Source organism: Dasypus novemcinctus, chromosome 3, assembly GCF_030445035.2.
Source record: "Dasypus novemcinctus isolate mDasNov1 chromosome 3, mDasNov1.1.hap2, whole genome shotgun sequence".
Taxonomy (NCBI): domain Eukaryota; kingdom Metazoa; phylum Chordata; class Mammalia; order Cingulata; family Dasypodidae; genus Dasypus; species Dasypus novemcinctus.
The window spans coordinates 172,990,632-173,014,384 of NC_080675.1; the positions used below are offsets into that span (position 1 = coordinate 172,990,632).

Below are 23,753 nucleotides of genomic sequence, written 5' to 3' on the forward strand. Positions count from 1 at the left end.
AGACTACGAAAATTATTTTGTACAAGAAATCGAAGAACTTTTTAAAAGACATATGTAGTGTACTCAGAAGAAATGAAGAAATATTCCTTTGTTGCAACAGTTGCAGGACTCTATAATGAAAGTGAAGATTTCATAAAGGAAGCTGACAGAAATGAGAAAGTAATGTGTAGAAATCCAAAATGTATTAACAGAATTAAAATCCATGTAAAATGAAGAAGATTGAAATCACAGTACCAGAAACATCCATATAATCCCTTGATTCACTTTGGTCTGCAGATCCTTTTTATAATACCATTGTAAATCCCATTCTTTTTCATCTGAAACTCATACCATATGTTGGAACAGTAGCAAAGTACTGGTTACAGGATTGTGCTTTTGTGAAAATTAACTCATAAAAGGGCTTTGCTTATGTTGACCCTTTTACCAATTTTGTGTTGAGATCATCATCAGAATCATTTGTAGTTGCCTAGTGTGGCTTGAGTGTAATAGTTGCCCCTAATACCCATTTTCCATACTTATCATAAAATAGAGTCTCTGAGTTCAAGCTGGGCTTATGGCCACCCAGAAAAAATACACTGTATTCCCTAGCTTTCCTTGGAGCTGGCTAATTGAAGTGTCATGCGCATCTTCTGGAAAATAGTGTCAAAGAGAGGATGCATGCCCTTCTTCCAACCTTTTTCCTACTGTCTGGAATGTGGATATTCTGATTGGAGTTCAAGCATCTTTCTTGGGCCATGAGGTATAGGCCATGTATAAGCAGTTAAAAAAAAAACACAAGATAGAAGGAGCCTGATACTGCAAGGTGCCATTGCAGCCTGGGATTGCCTTCCTCAAGTCTTTGTGTATGAGACAAATCTTGTTTAAGCCACTGTTCTTTGGGGTTTTCTGTTACAGGTGGTTTAATATAATCCTTGTGATGCACCCAGGAAGCATAGTTTTACGAGCTTACCAAAATCTCATGCCACAGAATCATGTCCCATCATTCTTCTGACCTTCTTGGAATCTGCCTTCCTAAAGTCTGGGTGTATGCTCTGACTGTGCCAAGTCATTTCTTTTTTTTTTTTTTTTTTTAAAGATTTATTTATTTATTTAATTTACCCCCCTCCCCTGGTTGTCTGTTCTTGGTGTCTATTTGCTGCGTCTTGTTTCTTTTGTCCGCTTCTGTTGTCGTCAGGGGCACAGGAAGTGTGGGTGGCGCCATTCCTGGGCAGGCTGCTCTTTCTTTTTCACGCTGGGCGGCTTTCCTCACGGGCGCACTCCTTGCGCGTGGGGCTCCCCCACGCGGGGGACACCCTTGCGTGGCACGGCACTCCTTGCGCGCATCAGCACTGCGCATGGCCAGCTCCACACGGGTCAAGGAGGCCCGGGGTTTGAACCGCGGACCTCCCATATGGTAGACGGACGCCCTAACCGCTGGGCCAAAGTCCGTTTCCCCCAAGTCATTTCTTTCCTAGTTCTTGTGAATTCTAAAGCAAATGTATTATTTTCAACCCAGGTTCCTAACATTTCTATTTCCTAGCCAGTTCTTATTGATCCATAAAATCAAAAGTATACTTCTGCTTCTTTATACAATTTTGAACTCCTTTGAAGGGATCAGCTTGGCTCAGTTAATCATGCTCTTCCCTTCTACTTCCTCCTCAGCCAAATACCAATGGGTCCTCTATCTCCAGTTATGGTTAAGTAATCCCAAGCTACCTAATGAGATCCTCTGCATGGTTACCATCTTTGTTTTTCTTCTAAAAAGCTAAGAAGTTGGTCGGAGATGGATGGCTGCATACTTAAATTTTCCTTTCCTCACTCCAGATCTCTTTGATTAATCAAAACATAAAGAACAAGAATAGCCGTACTCTGCAAATAAACTCATTACCTTACCCCTAATGTGGGAAATGACTTCCAGGGATGACCCTCCCTGGCACTGAGGGATTATTGCTAAGTGTTAATCAGCAATGCATTTGGGTAAAGAACTTGACCAAAAGGAGGAAATATTAAATAAAATAGTTTTTATGGTTAAGAGATTTTAAGGCGAATTGGGAGGTCACTCTGAAGGTTATGCTTATGCAGGTCTCAGGAAGATTTCACAAACTGCCACAGTAAACAAAGCCTCAAACAGAAGTACTCGTACTCCTGAGGTTCTGGGGATGTCCTGGCACTATAGGCAAGTCACACGACCTCATAAAATCAACACCCCCTCAGTGGGAATATATGAAAATATATTTCTCCAGTATAACGTAGTTAGACTCATTGATAATTCCCCTAATCATGATTCTTCAATCCCTTTTATTTGGGTAAATGCTCAAATTATTTTTATATTATTAGTAATAATATACTACTTATATTATTACTAATATTATTATTTTAAAAGTAATGCTTCCATAGCTTTTTTTATTTTTTTTATTTTTATTTTTAAATTTATTTCTCTCCCCTTTCCCCCACCCAGTTGTCTGCTCTCTGTGTCCATTCACTGTGTGTTCTTCTGTGGCCACTTCTGTCCTTAGCAGCAGCACTGGTAATTTGTTTCTTTTTGTTGTGTCATCTTGTTTTGTCAGCTCTCCGTGCGTGCATCACCCTTCTTGGGCATGCTGCACTTTCTTTTGCGCTGGGTGGCTCTCCTTACGGTGCACACTCCTTGCGCATGGGGCTCCCCTATGTGCGGGACACCCTCGCGTGGCACAGCACTCCTTGCACTCATCAGCACTGCACATGGGCCAGCTCCACACGGGTCAAGGAGGCCCGTGGTTTAAACCGCGGACCTCCCATGTGGTAGGCGAACGCCCTATCCATTGGGCCAAGTCCGCTTCCCCTTCTATAGCTTGTTGAGATGCCTTTTTCTGTTTTTGTTTTTTTAATTTGAAATAAAGTTACTAAAAATGCTCCTTTTATTTGAACCTAAAATTTTCTGTGTATTTATTAAGTATGTTTCTCAGGGACTTAAATTTTTGGCTTGTTTATATGCCCCTTGAGCCCTAAAACCCAGCAGCTACATGGCCAATTCCTACTCTTCAGTTCTTAAGTCTTGCCCTGAACAACTAACAAAATGATGATGATGGACCAGTCCCATCCCAAAAACAAGGAGTATCTTTAACTGCAAGCAAAACAGTTTCTTTCCTCTGCTTCATAATATCTGTGTTTCTTCTTGGCCTGAAGCATAGTGTACATTGTCCCAAGACTGAGGAATGAACAAAAATAAGGGAGAAATGTAACCACGAACCAAAGCAGATTTATTGTTATTGTAGTTATTATATTGTGTTCACAGAGTGAATTTTAACATTGATACAAAAAAGAAAATAAGTATAGTGTGTTAAGAAGCCATGGAAATACCTTTTGTGAGTCCATGTTTCTCATTCCCTGTTCATGATTAGTACTAAATGTATTCCTAATCTTTTCTGAGAGAGTAATTCATCTCCACATGGATTATCAAGGATGACTCTCGGACATCACGTTTGATGAGTGAACTGGCCTTGTCTATGTGAGTGTCGGCTGTGCCCATGACCCTTCCAAACCTAAGCCACTCCTCTCATAGCCACCTCTCCAGGAAGCTGTGCTTGGCTCTTTTTCAGGCAGGGAGACCATGGTGGATTTGGGGCTTAGCACCTGGCCAGGAAGCCCTGCAGTGGCTCTCTGGAGAAGAGAGGCAGATGGGGAACTGGAGGAGTGCAGAATGGACACTGGGAAAAGCAGAAATGTCGGGGGGGCGGCGCTGACCACAAGGCCCACGAGAGACTGACTGATTCCTAGAGCTGCTTGTCCATCCCTGAGCAACTGCCCTACCCCAGGTCTATATCTACATCTAGGCTCAGATTCTAAGCCTTCCTTAACCGGGATTCCACAAGAAAATTAAGTCCCCATGCCCTAAGGTAGGGGTGGACAAAGGGAAACACATTCAAGCCCATTTATCTGTGTGTATCTGTGGCTGCTTTTGTGCTGCAATGACAGAGTTGAGTGGTTGTGACAGAGACTTATATGGCCTGCAAAGCTGAAAATATTTACCGTATGGTCCTGTATAGAAAAAGTTTGTCAAGACTATAGTATCCATTTTATATAATGAATTACCTTCTCTCTTAGGCATCTAGAATGGTGCTATGTACATACCATCCTTAGGAGAATGAGAAATAGTCACTCAAATAGTTTTCTGTGTCCTGTGACTCAGAAGTGGTTCTGTTTCTTTTAAAAGAGCAGAAGTAACGTGATGGTGTTGGTTGGCCTCGTCCCCATTCTGGGTAGTCTCCAGGAGGCCAGCGCACCTGCTGGGCTGGGGCAGGCTGGGTATGGTCCTCTCCCTCTCCCTGATTTGAAGTCGCTCTTCAGCATGAGTCTGTCCTTCCTCCCAGTCCAGGGGCTGGGTTCCTTCCTCCTCCTCTGGTCTGGTTCTTCTTTTCCAGAGAGTCCTGCTTGCTTCCCCCAGTGTAGGATGAGTTCATCACAGCTGTCGCATATCTCCAGTGGAGCCGCTACTGTTCTTTCTCCTATTCCTCTGTGTCACGTTTGTTTCTGAATTACCTGATCTCTTGGCCAGATTTTCATTCCCTATGACCTCCCAGGGAGCTGCTTTTCCAGAGGAGCAGAAAAGATTGAATTCACACTGTGTGGGGACCCTTGTGCCAGTGGAACAGTTTCTTCTATTTTTCTCAACCTCTGTCACTGTTGATTCTCTACTGACTGTTGTTTTTGCCTCCAATCTACCTAGGAAGTCTTTGTTCATTTTGCCCCTTAGAATACAGTGGAGAGCTGAGACCCTTGGGCTCTGTCTTTCCTAGGGTTGCTGTAACTAATTGTCACAAATTTGGTGGCTTAAACAACAAACTCATAGTCCCACTGCTCTGAAAGCTGGAAGTCTGACTTCAGGCATTGGCAGGGCCTGCCTTTGAGACCTGTGGGGGGAGTGCTCCCTCGCCTCTCCTGGCTCCTGGTGGGGGTGGCTTGCGGTCCTTGGCACTCCTTGACGGTCCTTGGCACTCCTTGACGGCAGCTGAGCACTTCAGCCTCTGCCTCGGAAGTCACGTGGCCTTCTCTCGAGTGCCTGTGTCTCCTCTTCCTTCTTATAAGGACACCAATCCTTTGGGATTAAGGGCACACCCTACTCCTGTGTGACCTCATCTTAACTCACCAGATTCCATCTTGCAAGGACCCTATTTCCAGTCACATTCAGAGGTACTGAGGATTAGGACTTCAGCAAAGCTTTTTGGGGAACACAGCTCAACTCATAACAAGCTCCTCCTTCCCCCTGTAACGTAGCCATCAGTTTGTAGTAATATAGCTAATTCATTTCATGCAGCCAGAAGGTAGGGAAAATTCTCCAGTTGAAACAACTTAGTTAACAAAGACCAGAACAAGTAGAAGACACATCATCTCAGTTGCTGTTACATTCAAATTCCATAACTGTTAGAGTTACCACAGTCCACTGCATAGGAGTTTGTCTCCAAAAGAGAGTCAGGTCAGCTAGTCTTGAAGCCGGGAAGCCAGGGAGCATGCAGGGATCCTTTGCTGTACCTTCCGCTATCCCCCAACTTTGTTTTTCCAACAGTTGCTTTTTAAGAATTGTTTTAAATTTATTTGAAAGTGTCTGTGTTTGTTTGTTTGTTTGTTTTTAAGGTCTATTAGATCATCAAAACTCTCTGAAAACACAGTTGTTGTTGGTGTAGTACGCAGGTAAACTTTCATTTTTTTCAATGTTGAAATTCAATTGTCAGTGTAATGCTTGCTCTTACAGATGGTTGAATAGCAGCTTGCTTTGTGCTGTGACAGGCATGACCCTTTTTAGTTTGGCATTTCCTTCTTTTATATTTTCTTTTGCTTCTGCAGTTAATGATGTGGAGGGAGTTTTTATGATTCCTAAAAGCACAAATGTTTTCCAGGAGTATCTTTTTAGGCCCTGTTAACTCCAAATATCTGTGAGGATTTTAATTATATGTGAGTGAGGGGATATCTTATATTTCATCCTTAAATTGGAGGTGAGAAAATAGAATGGGAAGAGGAGGACAGTATTCAAATGAGTGTTATGTTATTTGACTTATATATTTTTATAGATATAAAAAATGTTTGTGTCCTTTTTTTAATAAACTGAAAGTAGAAGCAAATATAATAGAATTTAACTTAGTTTAAATTTACATTTTTACATAAATATATTAGGTATCTGCACACCTCTATGTTCTGGCTGCTAATTTAACATACTGTATAATTCAAGTGTTAGTATATACTGTCAAAAGTTAAATATGAAATTGAAACAAAACTATATTCATACTTATACATTAAAATTTTATATTAATCTAATCATTTAAAAGTATTCATTATGTGATAGTATTATACAAATTAATGAATAAAGAAGTGAGTTGTAATTGATAAAAACCATCTCTAATATATTGCTGTGTCCTTTTGAAGGGGAGATAAAGAAGAGCCATCTGTAATGCCCCTTATTGCTGCAGGCTTTACAAGGGTATGTACCAGCTTCTTTGTTATACAAGTATAATTCAGTATGAGAATACACTGTCCTGAGTTCAGTGCCCAGCAAAGTTATAAAAATTAATTAAATTTGAAGCCTAAAAAAATTATTTTCCTTGTACTATGTTGGTTTAGTTTACCATTATAAACTGATTAATCTACAAACATTAATTTCTTAGTCTCTCCAAAATAGTCTTCTAAACATAATAAAATCCCCTTTAAGGCATACTTACTAAAAATTATACCATGGTGACAACATGGATGAACCTTGAGGACATTATATTGGGTGAAAGAAACCATACATAAAAGGACAAATATGTCTCACTAATATGAATTAAATACAGTGTGTAAATTCATAGAGTTAAAATCTAGAGTATAGGTCACTAGGAGATAGATAGAATGAGGGTTGAGAAAGAGGAGCTGATGTTTAATGTATGTAGAATTTTTAATAAGATTGATTGTAAATGTTTGGAAATGGATAGAGATGGTGACTTATTATGGTGAGTATACTAACACCCCCTGACTTATAAATGTGATTGTGGCTGAAATGAGTGGTCTAGGGACATAGATGTCAATAGATATAAAGTTAGAAGAGAATACTGGGGTTGTATAACATAGTGAGCACGATTGTGATAGTGAGATCCTCATAGTGGATGAGGACTGTGAATAATAGTACAAATACAAGAATATTCTTCTATGAACTGGAACAAATGTAGGTCACTATTACAAGGTGTTAAGAATATGGTGACATATGGGAAAAATACAGCTAATGCAACTATGGATGATAGTTAGCAGTAATATTGTAATATTGTTGCATCAAGGGTAACGAAGGTACTATATCCTTGCCAAGGGTCAACAATAGGGGAATATAAGAGGGTAGGGAATCTGACTTTTTGAAATAATGAAAACGTTTTAAATTAAGAGAAGGACAGCACAATTCTGATGAAACTGAGAGCCACTTAGGGTACACTTTTGATGGATTGTACAAGGCATGGGATTGTATAACACAGTGAGCCCTGAGGTGGATGATACTGTGGTTAATAGTCCAAATATGAAAATGTTCTTTCATGAACTGTAACAGATACATAGAACTAATACATGGCGTTAATAATAGGGTGGTGTATGGGGAAAATACACCTGATGTAAGTTATGGACTATAGTTAGTACTACTATTTGGATTTCTTTTTTTTTTTTTTAGTCAAATGTGCCACAACAATGCAAAGTATGAATGGTGAGGAGGTATATGGGGATCCTATATGTTATGCACTATTACTTTGTAAACTCATACTTCTCTAATTAAAAAAAAAACAAAAAAAACAAACCATGGGACGTATTGTTAAAATGCTTACATGTATAAATGAAACCTTTAATATTTTTTCTTTTAATTTTTTATATTAGATAAGTAGTTTTACAGAAAAATCATGTAACGAACACAGCGTTTCCATATACCACCCCCCCCCCAGAAACATTATTAACAGTTTGCATTAGTGTGGTACCTTTGTTACAATTGATGAAAAAATATTAATCATTGTACTTTTAACTGTCGTCCATAGTTTACATTAGAGTGCATTTTTTCCCCAGTATACCATCCTATTAACACCTTGCGTTAGAGTGGTACATTTGTTATAATTCATGAAAGAACATTTTTATAATTGTACTAATACTATAGTCCATTGTTTACAATAGGGTTCACTCTCTTGTACAGTCCTATGTTTTAGCTTTTCATTTTTGTTCTCGTAACATATATATGACCTAAAATTTCCCCTTTTAACTACATTCATGTATATAATTCAGTGCTGTTAATTACACTCACAATGTTGTACTAACATCACCACCATCCATTTCCAAAACACTGCAGCTGACCCAAATAAAAATTCTGTACAAATTAAACATAAACTCACCATTCCCTACTTCCAACCCAGCCCTTGTTAACTAATTCTAGATTCTAACTCTGTGTTTGCTTATTCTAATTATTTCATATCAGTGAAATCACACAATATTTGTCCTTTCGTGTCTGACTGACTTCATTCAGTATAATGCCTTCAAGGTTCATCTGTGTTGTTGCATGAACCAGAACTTTATTCTTTTTAATACTGAATAGTATTCCATTGCATGTATAAAAATGTTTTGCTTATCCATTCAGTGGTTGAGTACATGTAGGTTGCTTCTGCCTTTTGGCAGTTATGAATAATGCTGCTTTGAACATCAGTGTGCAAATATCTGTTTTCAATACTTTTGGGTATATACCTAGTAGAGGGATTGCCAGATCATATGGCAATTCTGAACTTAACTTTCTGAGAAACTGCCCTTTTATCTTCCACAGCAACTGACCATTTTACAATCCCACCAGCAATGAATGAATGTTCTTATTTTTCTACATCCTTTAATACTTGTAATTTTCTGATTAAAAAAAAAATAACCATTCTAGTGGATATGAAATGATTCTTCATTGTGGTTTTGATTTCCATTTCCCTCTTAGTTAATGAAGTTGAACATCTTTTTGTGTGCCTTTAAGCTGTTCATATATCATCCTCTTTGGAGAAATGTCTGTTCAAATCTTCTGCCCATTTTTAAATTTGGTTGTTTGTCTTTTTATTGTAGAGTTGTAGGATTATTTATATATTCTCAATATTAAACTGTTATCAGCTATGTGATTTCCAAATATTTTCTCCCATTGGGTAGACTGTCTTCTCACTTTGGTGATAAAGTCCTTTGATGCACAAAAGTTTTTAATTTTGATGTGGTCCCATTTATCTGTTTTTTCCTTTTGTTGCTTGTGCTTTGCATATAAAGTCTAAGAAACCATTGCCTAACACAAGCTCCTGAAGATACTTTCCTACATTTTCTTCTAGGGTTGTTTTTTTTTTTTTCCTAGGGGTTTTATAGTCCTGGTTCTTACAATTAAGTCTTTGATCCATTTTGAGTTATTTTTTGTATATGGTGTGAGAATAGGGGTCCTCTCTTATTCTTCCGCATATGGGTATCCAGTTGTCCCAACACCATTTGCTGAAGAGACTCTTTCCCAATTGAATGGACTTGGCAGCCTTGTCGAAAATTACTTGGCCATAGATGTAAAGTTCTATTTCTGAACTCTGTTTGATTTTGGTCTATATATCTATCCTTGTGCTATAACCATGCTGTTTTGACCACTGTAGCTTTGTAATAATCCTTAAAGTAAGAAAGCATGGGTCCTCCAACTTCTTTCTTTTTCAAGTTGGTTTTGGCTATTTGGGACCCCTTGCCCTTCCAAATAAATGTTAAAATTGACTTTTCCATTTCTGCTGAATTTGTTGGAATTTTGATTGGGACTGCATTGAATCTGTAAGTCATTTTGGGTAGAATTGACATCTTAATATTTCTGCCAACCCATGAGTGTGGAATGTTTTTCCATTTATTTAATCTCTTTTGATATCTTTTAGCAAAGTTTTGTAGTTTTCCATGTATAAGCCTTTTACGTCTTTGGTTAAATATATTCCTAGATATTTGATTCTTTCAGTTGCTATTGTAAATGTATTTTTCTCTTTATTTCCTTCTAAGATTGTTCATTACTAGTCTGTAGAAACACTGTTGATTTATGCATGTTGGTTTTGTACTCTGCCACTTTCCTGACTTTATTAGCTCAAATAGCTTTGTAACAGATTTTTTGGAACTTTCTATATATAGGATCATGTCACCTGCAAATAGTAAAAGTTTTACTTCTTATTTTCCAATTTGGATGCCTGTTATTTCTTTTTCTTGCTTAACTGCTCTGGCTAGAACTTCTTACACCGTGTCGAATAACAGTGGTGACCATAAGCATCCTGATTTTGTTCCAGGTCTAGAGGGAAAATTTCACCACTGAGTACGATGTTGGCTGTGGGTGTTTCATCTCCGCTCTTTATCATGTTGAGCAAGTTTCCCTCTTTTCTGAGTGTTCTAAGTGCTTTTATCAAGAAAGGATGCTGGATTTTGTCAAATGTCTTTTCCGCATCAGTTGAGATATCATGTGGGTTTTTTCCCTTCCTTTTGTTATTGTGGGGTATTATATTAATTTACTTCTTAATGTTGAACTACCCTTGTGTACATGGGATAAAATTCTCTTTATCATGGTATATAATTCTTTTGATGTACTGTTGGATTAGATTTCCAAGAATTTTGTTGAGGATTTTTGCATCTTTATTCATAAGAGAAATTGGTCTGTAATTTTCTGGTAGTATCTTTATCTGGCTTTGGTATGATGGTGATGTTGGCCTCATAGAATGAGTTAGGTAGTGTTCCCTCCTGTTAAATTTATTTTAGAAGAATTTGAGCAGGATTTTTTTTTAAGACTTATTTTATTTATTTCCCTCTATTTCCCCTCTTTATTTATTTGTTTGTTTGTTTGTTTCTCTCCCCTTCCCCCCCACCCCCCCGCCCCAGTTGTCTGTTCTCTGTGTCTATTTGCTGCATCTTCTTTGTCCGCTTCTGTTGTCAGCAGCACGGGAATCTGTGTTTCTTTTTGATGCGTCATCTTGTTGTGTCAGCTCTCCATGTGGGCGGCACCATTCCTGGGCAGGCTGCACTTTCTTTCCCACTGGGCAGCTCTCCTTACGGGGTGCACTCCTTGCACGTGGGGCTCCTCTACGCTGGGGACACCCCTGCATGGCATGCATCAGCACTGCGCATGGGCCAGCTCCACACGGGTCAAGGAGGCCCAGGGTTTGAACCGCGGACCTCCCATGTGGTAGACGGACGCCCTAACCACTGGGCCAAGTCCACTTCCCTATTTCCCCTCTTAATGTTGTTTTTGTCTCACATTATCTGTTTATCTTTTCTGTGTCCATTTTCAGGAAATATGCCTTTTTCTTGTTCAGTTGTATTCTGACTTTTACAGGAATGAAAGGTTAGAGTTGTGTATTGAGGATATAGCACTATTGAGTTTTGCATTCACCCTTTTACTTACCATTATTGGAGATCTTCATTTCTTCATACAAGTCCAAACCACTCTCCTGTCTCTTCCTTTCATCCTGTAGAACTCCCTTTAGTAATTCTTGTAGGGTGGGTCTCTTGTTGACAAACTTTCAGTTTCTGTTTATGTGTGAATATTTCAAACTCTCCCTTACTTTTGAAGGACAGTTTTGCCAGATAAAGATTTTTTGGCTGGCAGGCTTTCTTTTTCAGTACCTTAAATATATCATACATTGCCAGCTTGTCTCCATGGCTTCAGAGGAGAGATCGCACTTTGTATGTGACTAATTGCTTTTTTCTTGCTGCCTTCAGATTTCTCTCTTTATGTGTGGCATTTGACTTCTAATTAGCATGTGGTCTGATCAGTAGATCTATTAGGGTTTATTCTGTTTGCAGGACTTTGTGCTTCTTGGACAATATATTTATGTCTTAAGTGTTAGGTTGTGTATTCTAAGTATCCTTGGGGGGAAAAAAGGGGAGAAGATGTGGCTCAAGCAGTTGAATGCCCGCCTCTCACATGGGATGGCCCAGGTTCCATTCCCTGTGCCTCCTGGAAAAAAAAAAAAAGGCAAAACAATCCAAAAAACCAACTCAGGGAAGCCAGTGTGGCTCATTGGTTGAGTGGTGGCTTCCCAGAGCGAGGTCCCAGGTTCTTCAATCCCTGGTCCCCGGTACTGCAAAAAAAAAAAAAAGAAGTTGGGATATTTTCCACTGTTGTTGCCTTAGATATTCTTTATACCTCCTTTTCTTTCTTTTCTCCTTCTGGGACACCCATGATGCATATGTTTGTGTACTTCATGCTGACACTCAAATCCCTGAGACGCTGCTCAATTTTTTTCAGTTCCTTTCTTCTATCTGTCCTTCTGATAATGTGATTTAGATGGTCCTGTCTTCAAGTTCATTGATTCTTTCTTCTGTCCAAATCTGCTGTTGTATGCCTGTAGTGTATTTTTCATCTCCATAATTTGTTTCTCTTTACACTTTCAAATTCTTATTTATACCCACATTTTCTTCTTTATATCCTTTAGCTCTATGTCCATATTTTCCTGCCTCCTTGAATTGCTTTAAATTTGTTTAAACTTCTTTGATTAGTTGTTTCAATTCTCTGTCTCCTCTGAAGTTTTAATTTGTCCCCTTGACTGAGCCATATGTTCCTCTTTCTTAGGATGGCTTGTAATTTTTTGCTGATGTCCAGGCATCTGATTAATTAACTCTGAAGGTCAGTTTCTCCATCTCGTCTAGGGTTTTATTGTTGATTCTCTGTGTTAAGGCTTTTTTTTGATGCTTGGTCCAACTTATTCTGGACCTTTAGAAGAGCCCATATTTATTGAGATTTTTTCAGCTCTTCATCTGTTTCTTGCCCTAGATATGTGGTACAAGTTTTAAAATTCCTCTTTTTGTGCACTTGTTTTTGTGCAGGATTTTCTCACCAGTGCCTGTGATTTATTTAAATTCTCTCCCTCACTCAGGGCTCCCTTTTACTTATACTTTTTAGTTCTGGGACCCATCTTCTTCTGTGAGACTTTTCTGACTCTGATTTCTTTCCCATTAGGGAACCCAGATGAGATCAGTTCAGAATGATGAGTCAATCCCCATAGGTCCATTTTGCATGTAGGTGGTCTAGCCAACACAGACTGAGTTGAGTGTGTGTGCACCTCTTGCCAGCAGTTCTGCCATCATCTCCCTTCCTGCCCCCCGTTCCCTGGGTGCCCTTTTGTGTGTGCCACCGCTTGGCAGCTTGTGTTCTGCCCTGAGTCTCTGCAGACTTGCCCTGTGCTTGGATATGTGCAGAGTTCTACCTCACTGCTGTGAGTGGCTCTGTAGTCTCCGTCCACAGCAGGAGAGACCCGGGCTGTGCTGTGTGTGTCTCCTAAACTGCAGGCTCGAGTGAGCAGGAGGGGTCTGGACTGGCCGGTTCAGGAGGGAGATTTCCTACCTGATCTTGGAGATTGTTTTTCCTTATCTTCAACTGAGTAACTTTGGAATCCTTCTCCAGTCTCTGCTATCCCCCCAGAATTCTAAACAAGTGGAACTTGTCCTTTTATTAGTTGATTCTGAGAGAGACTTTTCCAGGGTGATACCTTACATCACCATGTTATGTATGTGCAACTTTTAAAGTCAATTCAGAGATCTTTAAATAAGGCACCACACAAAGCTCCTTTGCTGGGGGGGGGCTTTGTTCACCAGGTTGCAAATGAGGCCCTAGGAATCACGATGGAGACAACTCAAGTAAAGCTGACCCTTGGGCGTATTTATAGCCCCAATTTTTATCTCTGAGGTAGCCAAGAAACCTCAAGCTACAAACTTCTTTAAAGGTGGTTCTGAATGGTGGTTGGAGAGAGCACTGTAGGATCTTAACCCCATTTACAGAGAGGAGGGTCTAGACCTAGAGGAGAGGTGATCCTCCCATGTTCTCGTGGCTGATAGGAAGTGGTACCAATGCTTGAACCCAGCTCTAGACCTGAAACCAACATGACAATGAAATCTCTGGATTTTAGGAACAGCCGTTTTGTGATTTGATCCTGGTTCTGGATTGCAGGGTGTTTGGGGACCCTGCTTGCCCCTCAGTTGGACTTAACAATGAAGCAGTTGCTGATTAAAGTCTTTAGGGTTAGAGTTCGTTGTCTCTCAACCCTGCTTGTACATTAGAATCCCCTAAAGAACCTCTGTCGTGAATTGGTGTCAGTTGGCCTGGGGAGGGGCCTAGACAGTTGTATGTTTTTTAGAAGCCCTGTAGGTAATGCTAATATTTAGCAGTAGTTAAGAACCACTAGGAAAAGTCTAGCAAGGTGAGGTTAAGTCCTCACAATAGATGCGATACACTTTGGAAAAAGTGAGGTTATGTCAGCTCAGGGAGTCTACAAGGTTTGTAGCCCCAGCCATTTGCATGGGATGGGGATGGAGGGAGGAGACTGATGTGTAAGCAGAGGTCATAACTGCCTGCTTTTTGGGGATCCCTCCACCTGATATCCACTCTCCACCCTCCAGCCTTGAGGGTTTCTTGGGATGTATATCAAGGTTAGGGAGGTTCAGGGAAGACAAGATGTTTAGATAGACAGAAATGGCAGCAATAATTGGGGGTGGGGGGGGGGGGGAAGTAAACAGCAGGAGCAGTGTACTGTACATTTAGTCACATGCTAGTTTTTAACCTTGACTTCCACCTTTGGGGTAAAACACTTTGGCAAGTTATGTACATTAATGCCTAATGAAAACTCTGGTTCCATGCCCTGGGTGGCCCTTTGTTGAATTGTATATAAAATGAAAAAAGTAATATACATGTCCCCCTGTCCTGATATCTCACCTGTAGAGCGGGGGAGGCCAGCCAAGCTATCCTGAAAGCTGGTCACCTCTGTCCATCTCAAGCTCCCCACTCTCCCTTCTCTGCTGGCAGTGGCACAAGCCCCACACCCAGAAATCTGTCTTCTCCATTCCTGCCTGTCAGCCGCGGGTGCTGTGCAGAGGCAGCATTCTTGGGTGTTTCCGTGGAATCCTGGCAGACTGAGGAGTGGGCAGGTGGGAGCTGGTCGGCATGCCATCTCCCCTCTCGGACTCCTGTGGGCAAGGAGGGCTTGCTTTGGCCTGTAGCATGGGGCCATCGTGCCCATGGTCAGCCAGCCTGACCTTCCCCCCCAGGGAATGACAGTAGCTGTTCTTTACATTTGTGCAGAAGCTGGTAGTTGGTGTGCATTCTCATGTCATCTCATTTAATTCTCGTAATTTATGGTAGGAGGAGCAATACTTTTTTCTCATTTTTATAAGTGAGGAAACAGGATAAATTAGTGCCTCATTTTAGTATCATGTACTTTTTAAGGTGTGTGCCTGGTACTGAATATTAGGTTGCCCAACACCTAGACAAGACTCTGATCCCTTTTCAAAGAGGGGATCATCTCCCTTCACTGTGGCAACAGAATATGCTCTGGGAGAGGCCTCATGCCCCCGATTTGTCTGCCTGGGACTTGTAGATAGTGACCTGCAGAGGCCCCACCTCTTAGACCTCAGCTTCCTTACACAGGGTATTAGCCTTTTATTAAGCAGGTGAAAGCAAAGAGTCATTCACAGAAATAGGGCATATAAATGTTCATAAATGGTTTTTACATTTTAATGGAGCCATGTGACAGAACACCATGACTTTTAAATGTCTTCATGAAACACATAATTTGATGGCGGAATGAGAGTCCATGCTTCTCTCATAGCTGTGTAATTTGCTTTAATTGTCATGTTTCCATTATGCAAATGTTATAAAAAGTTGTTAGTGTTCACAACAGTCTGTCTGCCATGGAGGATAATCTTTTGTTGATTTAGTAGTTGAACCGTTGTTAATGTTGCCTGAATTGGGTTTGCCTCTGTGAAATACAGGCACAACTAGAAAAGCAGGCATGTTTTTGCTTACCATGAGCTTGTATGGTTTTAAAGAGGATAAAATGTTGCTCTTAAATAAGTGAATATACTCTGAAAGCCTAATATACCTTGGGCTTTAGTTAATGTTTTCCTTCTATTTATTTTAGCCTCTGCTTTATCAGTGACATGCAGACAACCAGAATCCTAAGACTTTTAACAGAGGCATTGAAAGAAAAGCATTCTTAACCTTTATTTTTTTAAAAGCTACTTTGGTATCTATAAATTTCAGCTCTCATCTCCTGTTCATCTTTAATAAGAAAGTATTTTTTAGATTTTACCTCCCAAATTGAGAAGTTTGTTTAGAAGAATTGATTTTTAAAAATTGAGGCACATAATTATTTAAAGATGCACATTTGTTTATCCATATACTTCCCCTTTCTGTTTGTAGAGGTATCTTGAAAACCCCAGCATCATGGCCTGTTACAATGAACTAATCCAGCTGGAGTTTGGAGAGGTGCGATCACAGCTGAAACTCAGGTAATTCTGCTACTTCTGGAAAGCCTGCCAGGCCCCACAGCCTACCATTGCAAGAGAGGGCCTTCGTCATGATGTCACCTTATGGCCATAGCTGACCTCCTGCTAAAAAGGAAAGCAGGAGTGGGGGCACCTCTCCTTACACAGACTTGCCGGGGTCTGCCTCGTTGTCTCATAAGTTGTCATGTTAGTGATTGGTGACCCACATTTAAAGGCAGGTCTCTAAAATAATATTAAATGAAAAAAGTAAGATACAAAACTATACATATCCAGAATTGTTTTGTTTTCTAAGGGAAAAAGCTAATGATTTTCATACACACAGATACCCCCACCCTATTAACATTGGTGTTCTCTGGACAGCAACATTTTTTTAAGTTTGCAAAATAAGTAGAAACTCAGCTCCTTATAGAGCAAGAAAAAGAGAAAAATTAATAAAATTATATAATGTTGAAAAAAAGTAAAGGCAGCAGCTCCCTGTTATTCTAGATTTCTTTCTTGGGTGTTTTACTGTTCTTTAAAACTTCCTTTATGAGGGATCAAAGAGAATTTGATCATCTTGTTGGTATGCCTAAGGCAGAGAAAAGGGGATCGGAATTTGGAGTATTAAGATCATCAGGGACTGCTAAAGGGTTCCACATGCAGGTAAGAACAGTACTTCAAAGACAAGTTGAAATGAATGACGAGCAGGCAGAGAATGAGTTAGCAAACAGCGTGTTGCTCAGCAGAAATGTTTAAAGGCTGGTGTGGGATCCAAAAGAGCTCCTTTTCATTGCCAGATGTTGGTGAGGAAACTTGATGTAACCTTTGGGCTAGCTTTGTTGCTCAGGTCTGGGTCACCCACAGTCTGACTACAGCCTTCCTGCGGTGAATTAGGCTGCCCTGCCTCTCTCAGAGTAGTGTAGAATTTTGGAGCAGGAGGCAATGTTAGCACATATTTTGTACAATCAAGATGAACAGAGACCTGGAGGTTAACTGACTTATATCCAAGATCTCACACAGTGAATGACAAAGGAAGTCCTTAAGACTGTAATAGATTTTAAAAACTTTAGTCATTGGGAAGCAGCTGTGACTCAATCAGTCGATTGGGCTGTCGTCTACATGTGCCTTGTGAAGGCAAGCTGGCCTGTGCCTGTGAGAGCTGGTGGCCTGCGTGCCCACAGAGAGCTGGTGTAGCAAGATGACGCAACAAAGGGAGACAAGCAGACACAAAAAAACGTGCAGCAAATGGACACAGAGAGCAGGCAGCAAGCAAGCCACAAGGGCGGAGGGTGGTGGATAAATAAAAAATAAATCTTTAAAAACAAAAAACTGCAGTCATTGTTTTTTCTCTAACCCTCAATTTAACTGTAACCTCAAACCTTTTCTTCCTGAATATCTTAGCTTAGTGAGCATTTCATCATCTGCTCTGTGGTCCTAAGCCAAAACCCTGTGTCTCCTTCACTTATCCCTAAATTCAGTCACTCACCAAGTCCTACTGATTTTACTTCCCAAGTATCTTTGGAATCTGTCCAGTTCTCTTATTTTCATCATTGCTGCTACTCTCTTAGTTTAGCTCTCTATCGTCTTTTAAAAAAATTTTTATTAGAGAAATTGTAGGTTTGCAGAAAAATCATGCATAAAATACAGAGTTGCCACATAGCACCAGCTTGCATTAGTGTGGTTCATTTGTTAGAATTCATGAGGAACATTTTTATAGTTGTACTATTAACCTTAGTCCATCATTTACAGTAGAGTTGACTGTTTATGTTGTACAGTTCTGTTTGTTTTTTTACAATTCTAGTAACATATAGAACCTAAAATTTCCCCTTTTTTAACCATATTCACATATAAAATACAGTGCTGTTAGTTACATTCACAATGTTGTGCTACCATCACCACCATCCATTACTAAAACTATTTAAAACGTCTGGACAATTTAAGCATTAACTCCTCATTCCCTACCTCCACCCTGTTCCTGAAAACAGTATTCTAGATTCTGACTCTATGCAATTTGCTTTAATCTAGTTATTTCTTATCAGTAAGGTCATACAATAGTTGTCCCTTTGTATCTGGCATATTTCACCCAACAGGATGCCTTCAAGGTTCATCCATGTTGTCACATGTATCAGGACTTCATTCATTTTTACAACTGAATAACATTCCATGTGTGTATATACCCCACTTTGTTTATCCATTCATTGGACACCTGGGTTGCTTCCATCTTTTGGCAGTTGTGAATAATGCTACTATAAACATTGATGTGCAGATGTCATTTGAGTCCCTGCTTTTAATCTTTTGGGTATATACCCAGAAGTGGGATTGCCAGGAGATACAGCAATTCTATACTTACCTTTCTAAGGAATTGCCAAACTGTCTTCCACAGCAGATGCACCATTTTATGTTCGTTCCCACCAACAATGAATGAGTGTTCCTGTTTCTCCGCATCCTTTCTAACACTTGTAATTCTCTGTTGTGTATGTGGTTTTTTAAAAAAATAGTAGCCATTCTTGTGGGTGTGAAGTGGTATCTCATTGTGGTTTTGAAATGCATTTCCCTAATAGCTAGTGATGTTGAGCATCTTCTCACTTGCATTTTGGACATTCATATATCTATCTTTTTTGGAGAAATGTCTATTCAGGTCTTTTGCCCTCTCCATCATCTGTTACCTGAACCAGTCTCCCTACATCTCCTCATGACCCCCTTCTTGTCCATTCCTTTTTTTTTTTATTTTTATTTTTATTTCTCTCCCCTTCCCCCGCCCCCCGTTGTCCACTCTGTGTCCATTTGCTGTGTGTTCTTCTGCACCTACTCGTATTATCAGGTGGCACTGGGAATCTGCATCTCTTTTTGTTGTTGTTGTTGTTGTGTCATCTTTCTGCATCAGCTCTCCATGTGTGTGGCACCACTCCTGGGTGGGCTGCGCTTTTTTCATGTGGGGTGGCTCTCCTTATGGGGCACACGCCTTGCGCATGGGGCTCCCCTATGCGGAGGCGCCCCTGCATGGCACAGCATTCTTTGTGCATAGCAGCACTGCACGTGGGCCAGCTCACCACACGGGTCAGGAGACCCTGGGGATCAAACCCTGGACCCTCCAAATGGTAGATTGACGCTCTATCAGTTGAACCATGTCCTTTCCCTCTTGTCCATTCTTCATACCACACTAATACGTAAAGTCCAAACTCCAAAATATGGCCTTCAAGGCTCTCACAATTCGTCCTCTACTTACCTCTTTCTCTTTATTTCTCATCATCATCTCCCTTATTGTCTGTGCTCCAGCTGATGTCCATATAGAGCAGTCTGTTATAAAGGGAGATAGAAAAATATGAAGGGAAGAGGGAAATGCAGGACTAGAGAATTGGAAAACCCAGAGACCTGTACTACTGGATATTAAAATGCTTTAAAAAGCTATAACAAGCAACTCCATCAGTATACTAGAACGTAAACTACAAAAATAGGCTTGCTTATATTTGAGGATTTAGTATATGGTCAACATGGCATTATAAATGAGCAAGAGAAGGGTAGACTTTTCAGTGAATGGAATTGCAACAAGAAAATATTTGAAAAGAAAATAAAGTTATATCTTTATCTCACATTCTACCCTAAAATAAACTCCAGTGAATTAAAGACTTAAGTAGAAGATTTGGGGCTACGTAAGTACTAAAAATATAAGTGAAAATATATCTGGATGATGAAGTCTTATTCTCAGCATGGCATAAAACATTGCATAAAGGAAAAGAATCAGATTTGATAACAAAAATCTTAAGCATGTCCATAGTTTTTAAAAAAACTTTAAACATTGTTAAAAATTTAGACAACTGACAAACTGGGAATACTTTTGGTTAATATCCTAAATACATAAAGGGCTTTAATGGATCAATTTTTAAAATGGAAATTTCCCATTTAGGGTACTATCAAGCAGTTCACAAGATACATAAATGGCCAATAAATATGAAGAGGTATTCAGCCTCACTAGTAATACGGAAAGAAATGAAAATGATAGGCCATTTTTATGTACCAGATCTGCAAAAATTTAGAAGAATGATGAAACCCAGTAAGCCTTCCTCACAGATCTGTCTCCTTGAAGTTTGTTATACCAGAGGTAGGAACATGCTTCTCTCTTTAGAAGAAAAAGAAAAGTCATTGAGGTTTAATTCCCATACCATCTCTTGGTTTGTATATGCCAAGAACTTATCGGAGCTGATTTTTAGCTCCTTTTGGCTAAGATGGATTGTCAAGCTGCTTTGCTAAATTATTTAGTAATACCAGAAATAAAGTAAAAGCATTGTTATTTTTACAGTTTTTCTCGTCACCACCTCTGTAGTTCATGAGCAGTTATCTTTTCCATCTTCTGAGGCAAGAGAATCTCCGTGACATTTCTTAGGAGATTCCTTATACAGGGAAAAACCTAGAAAGAACCTAAATGTCTAATCATACAGGATTTGTTGAATCAATTACAACATAACCTTAAAATGGAATATCATACAGTTATTGAAAGTGATGACAGGAAGCTGTAATTATTGATATGGAAAGATTAATGTATATTTTAATGAGATTATACAACTGTTGAGTATGAGTCTGTTTTTATAAATATATATACTGCATATATATTTATATAAGAAAATGTCTAGAGTACCAATTGAAATGTCTAGGTATTGGAATTTGATCTTATTTTTAAATTTTATTTTATTGAGGTATAATTCATACACCATACAGCTCACCCATTTAAAGTGCACCATTCATTGGCTTTTCATATATTTACAGAATTTTGTATCTTTTGGCACTAACAGTTTTAGAACATTTTCATTATCAACAAAAAGAAACCTATATCCCTTGGCTGTTACTTTTCCCCCAAACTCCCCATCCACTTACCCTGGGCAACAACAGGTTGACACTCTGTCTCTATAGATTTGTCTGTTTTGGACATTTCATATAGATGCATCATACTTTGTGTGGTCCTTTGTGACTGATTTCTTTCAGTTGGCATAATGTTTCCAAGGCTCATCCACGCTGTAGCACGTATTAGTACTTTATTTCTGTCTATCATACTCCATATTCCAATATACTACATTGTGTTTGTCCATTTGTCAGTTGATGGACATTTGGGTTATTTCTACTTTTTGGTTATTATAAATAATGCTGTACAAGTTTTTGTGTGCATGTATGTTTTCATTTCTCTTGAGTTTATACTTAGTTGAATTGTTGGGTCACACAGTAACTATATTTAACTGAGGAACCACCAGGCTATTTTGGAAAGCAGAGGCACCATTCTCACAGCAGTATGTGAGGATTGCAGGTTCTCCACTTCCTTGCCAGCACATGTTATTACCCACCCTTTTTAATATAGTCCTTCTAATGGCGTGAAGTGGTCTCTTCACTTATGTTGGCTTATCTGTATTTTCTAACTTTTTCAATAAACATATGTTACATGCTTGCTTGTTACTGCTCAAGCAAATACCTTGAAATGGGTCAGGCTAAACAATCTCTTTGCTGACAGATTGAGGCTGGGAAAAAGTCTTAAATCAAGGCATCATCAAGGGGATGCTTTCTCCTTGAAGACTGGCATTCTGGGGCTGGCTGCCAGCTATCTTCAGTCCTTAGTTTGTCTCGTGGCAGCATCTCCTGGTCTCTTCCTTCTCTTCCGGGTTCCGTTGTTCAGCTTCTTGCTTCCCGGGGCTTTTATTCTGTCTGAATTTTATTCTCCTTATAAAGGACTCCAGTAATAGGATTAAGACCCATCCTGGTTGGGCTGGGCCACATCTTCACTGAAGTAGCCTCATCAAAAGGTCCTACCAAAGAAAGAAAACTGACGGAAAAAAGGCAAAAGGTCCTACCAACAATGGGTTTACATTGGATTAAGTTTAAGAACATGTTTTTCTGGGTTACATACAGCTTTGCACTACCACACCCAGGGTCCCACAGCTGGAAAAGAGCTGTGAGTTGAACCCTGGCTTGTGTTCCACCCTGGCCCACTGCTGCCTCCTCAGATTGGAAGGAAAGATACCAAATTGTGAATACAGATATAATCCCTTTTGTGTGTTGGGGTCACAGGTGATGTTTATTTCTTCTTTATGCTTTTTAATGTTTTCCCCTTTTTTTCTTGAATGAGCATACATTACCTTTATAGTCAGATAAAAAACTATTTAATAAATAAGTTCATGTAATACCCTGACTGTATTGGATTTTGTCATATTTACATTAATCAGTCCTTTTTTTCTACTCATAAAGGGCTTGTAACTCAATATTCATTGCATTAGAGAAAAGTCAAGAAGCAATTGAAATTACAAGTGAAGACCACATTATACAGGTTTGTTACTTTAGAAATGTCTTTCTGGGTTTCTTGTTTTATTTGCTTTCATTTTTAGAATTTAACCCCTTCAGTATGATTTTTTTTTCCTTTCTGAAGTTCAAGAGACCAGCTTTCCCTTAGATGATTATTAGAATAAAATCTGTAAAATATGTAATGTAAAAAAAATAACTTATCCAAAGATAAGAAAAAATGAATAACTGCTTAAGGTGATAGGAAAAAACTATAGAATTACTACATTTGCATTCGTTATTCCTCACTATTTTCGAAGCAAGTTTACACTTAGAGAAATTAATAACAGACCTAGTAATTACTGAGTAAATTACCCAATTGTTAGCAAAGTGGGTTTATATAAGTGTCTTAGAATGCATGGTTTGTACTTTCAGATGGCAGTAAACAAGGGAGTTGTACCAAAGAAATGTTCCTTATGTCTGAGAATTAGCTCCACTTTGACTGTAGCTCGGGGCACACCAGTCATTCCCGTTACTCTAACTTGTGGCTCTTGGTGAAGAGTCGATGGTGAAACATTCAGAGTTTGGTACCCTGAGAGGCAAAACATGGCCGTGGTTGAGGCCACAGGCTTTGGTGTCAGACGGGCCTGGGTTCAGATCTGCCGCAGCCCTTTCCTAGCTGAGCCACTTTGGGCAAGTCACTTAATCCATGTCTGTCAGCTTCCATGTGATTCATCCATACAAAAGGGAAGAAGAACCACCTACCTTGCATAAGGATGTTTTGAGGACCAAAGGAATTAATGTGTGTGAAGTGCTTACCTAGCAAGGAAAACAAACCTTGATAAATACTGCCATTGTTTCATCATCATTGGTAGCATGATAATTGACACTGTATATCACAGTTTGTTTTCTTTGCTAAGCCTTCTATACATTACCTCCTAGTCTTAGGGTCCCCGGTGAAATGTAAATCCTTACATTTGTAAATACTTCCTAGCCCATAGCTTGTTTTCCATACACATTATTCATTTGAATCACATGAGTCATGTAAGACAAGTATTTCATTCCTATCATACGGAAAAGCAGGCTGAGACTGGATGGGTTCAGTGATTCACGGATCACACCGTTAGTGTGGGGGGGAGGGCAGATCCTGGGTTTTTCTGACTTCCGGTGTGGTGCTATTTCCATGACTTCTGTAGTCTAAACTGTTGTAGCTGCCCCAGGCGTCTCCAGCAAGAGTCTTCCTTTGCCCTTGAGTGCAGCTGGGGCCGCTGCCATCCCTGGAGCTC

At 39.6% G+C, this 23,753-nt stretch overlaps 1 protein-coding gene across 2 annotated transcripts in view; it reads left to right on the top strand.

Moving 5' to 3' along the window:
* Positions 1 to 23,753, top strand: part of PDE8A (phosphodiesterase 8A) — a 171,513-nt gene that overhangs the window by 99,645 nt on the left and 48,115 nt on the right. For both annotated transcript variants that reach the window (XM_058294733.2, XM_058294732.2), the window contains exons 4-7: positions 5,590 to 5,646; positions 6,376 to 6,430; positions 16,148 to 16,236; positions 22,438 to 22,516. In XM_058294733.2, the coding sequence (XP_058150716.1) occupies positions 5,590 to 5,646; positions 6,376 to 6,430; positions 16,148 to 16,236; positions 22,438 to 22,516 (280 nt within the window). The remainder of the gene's footprint in view (positions 1 to 5,589; positions 5,647 to 6,375; positions 6,431 to 16,147; positions 16,237 to 22,437; positions 22,517 to 23,753) is intronic.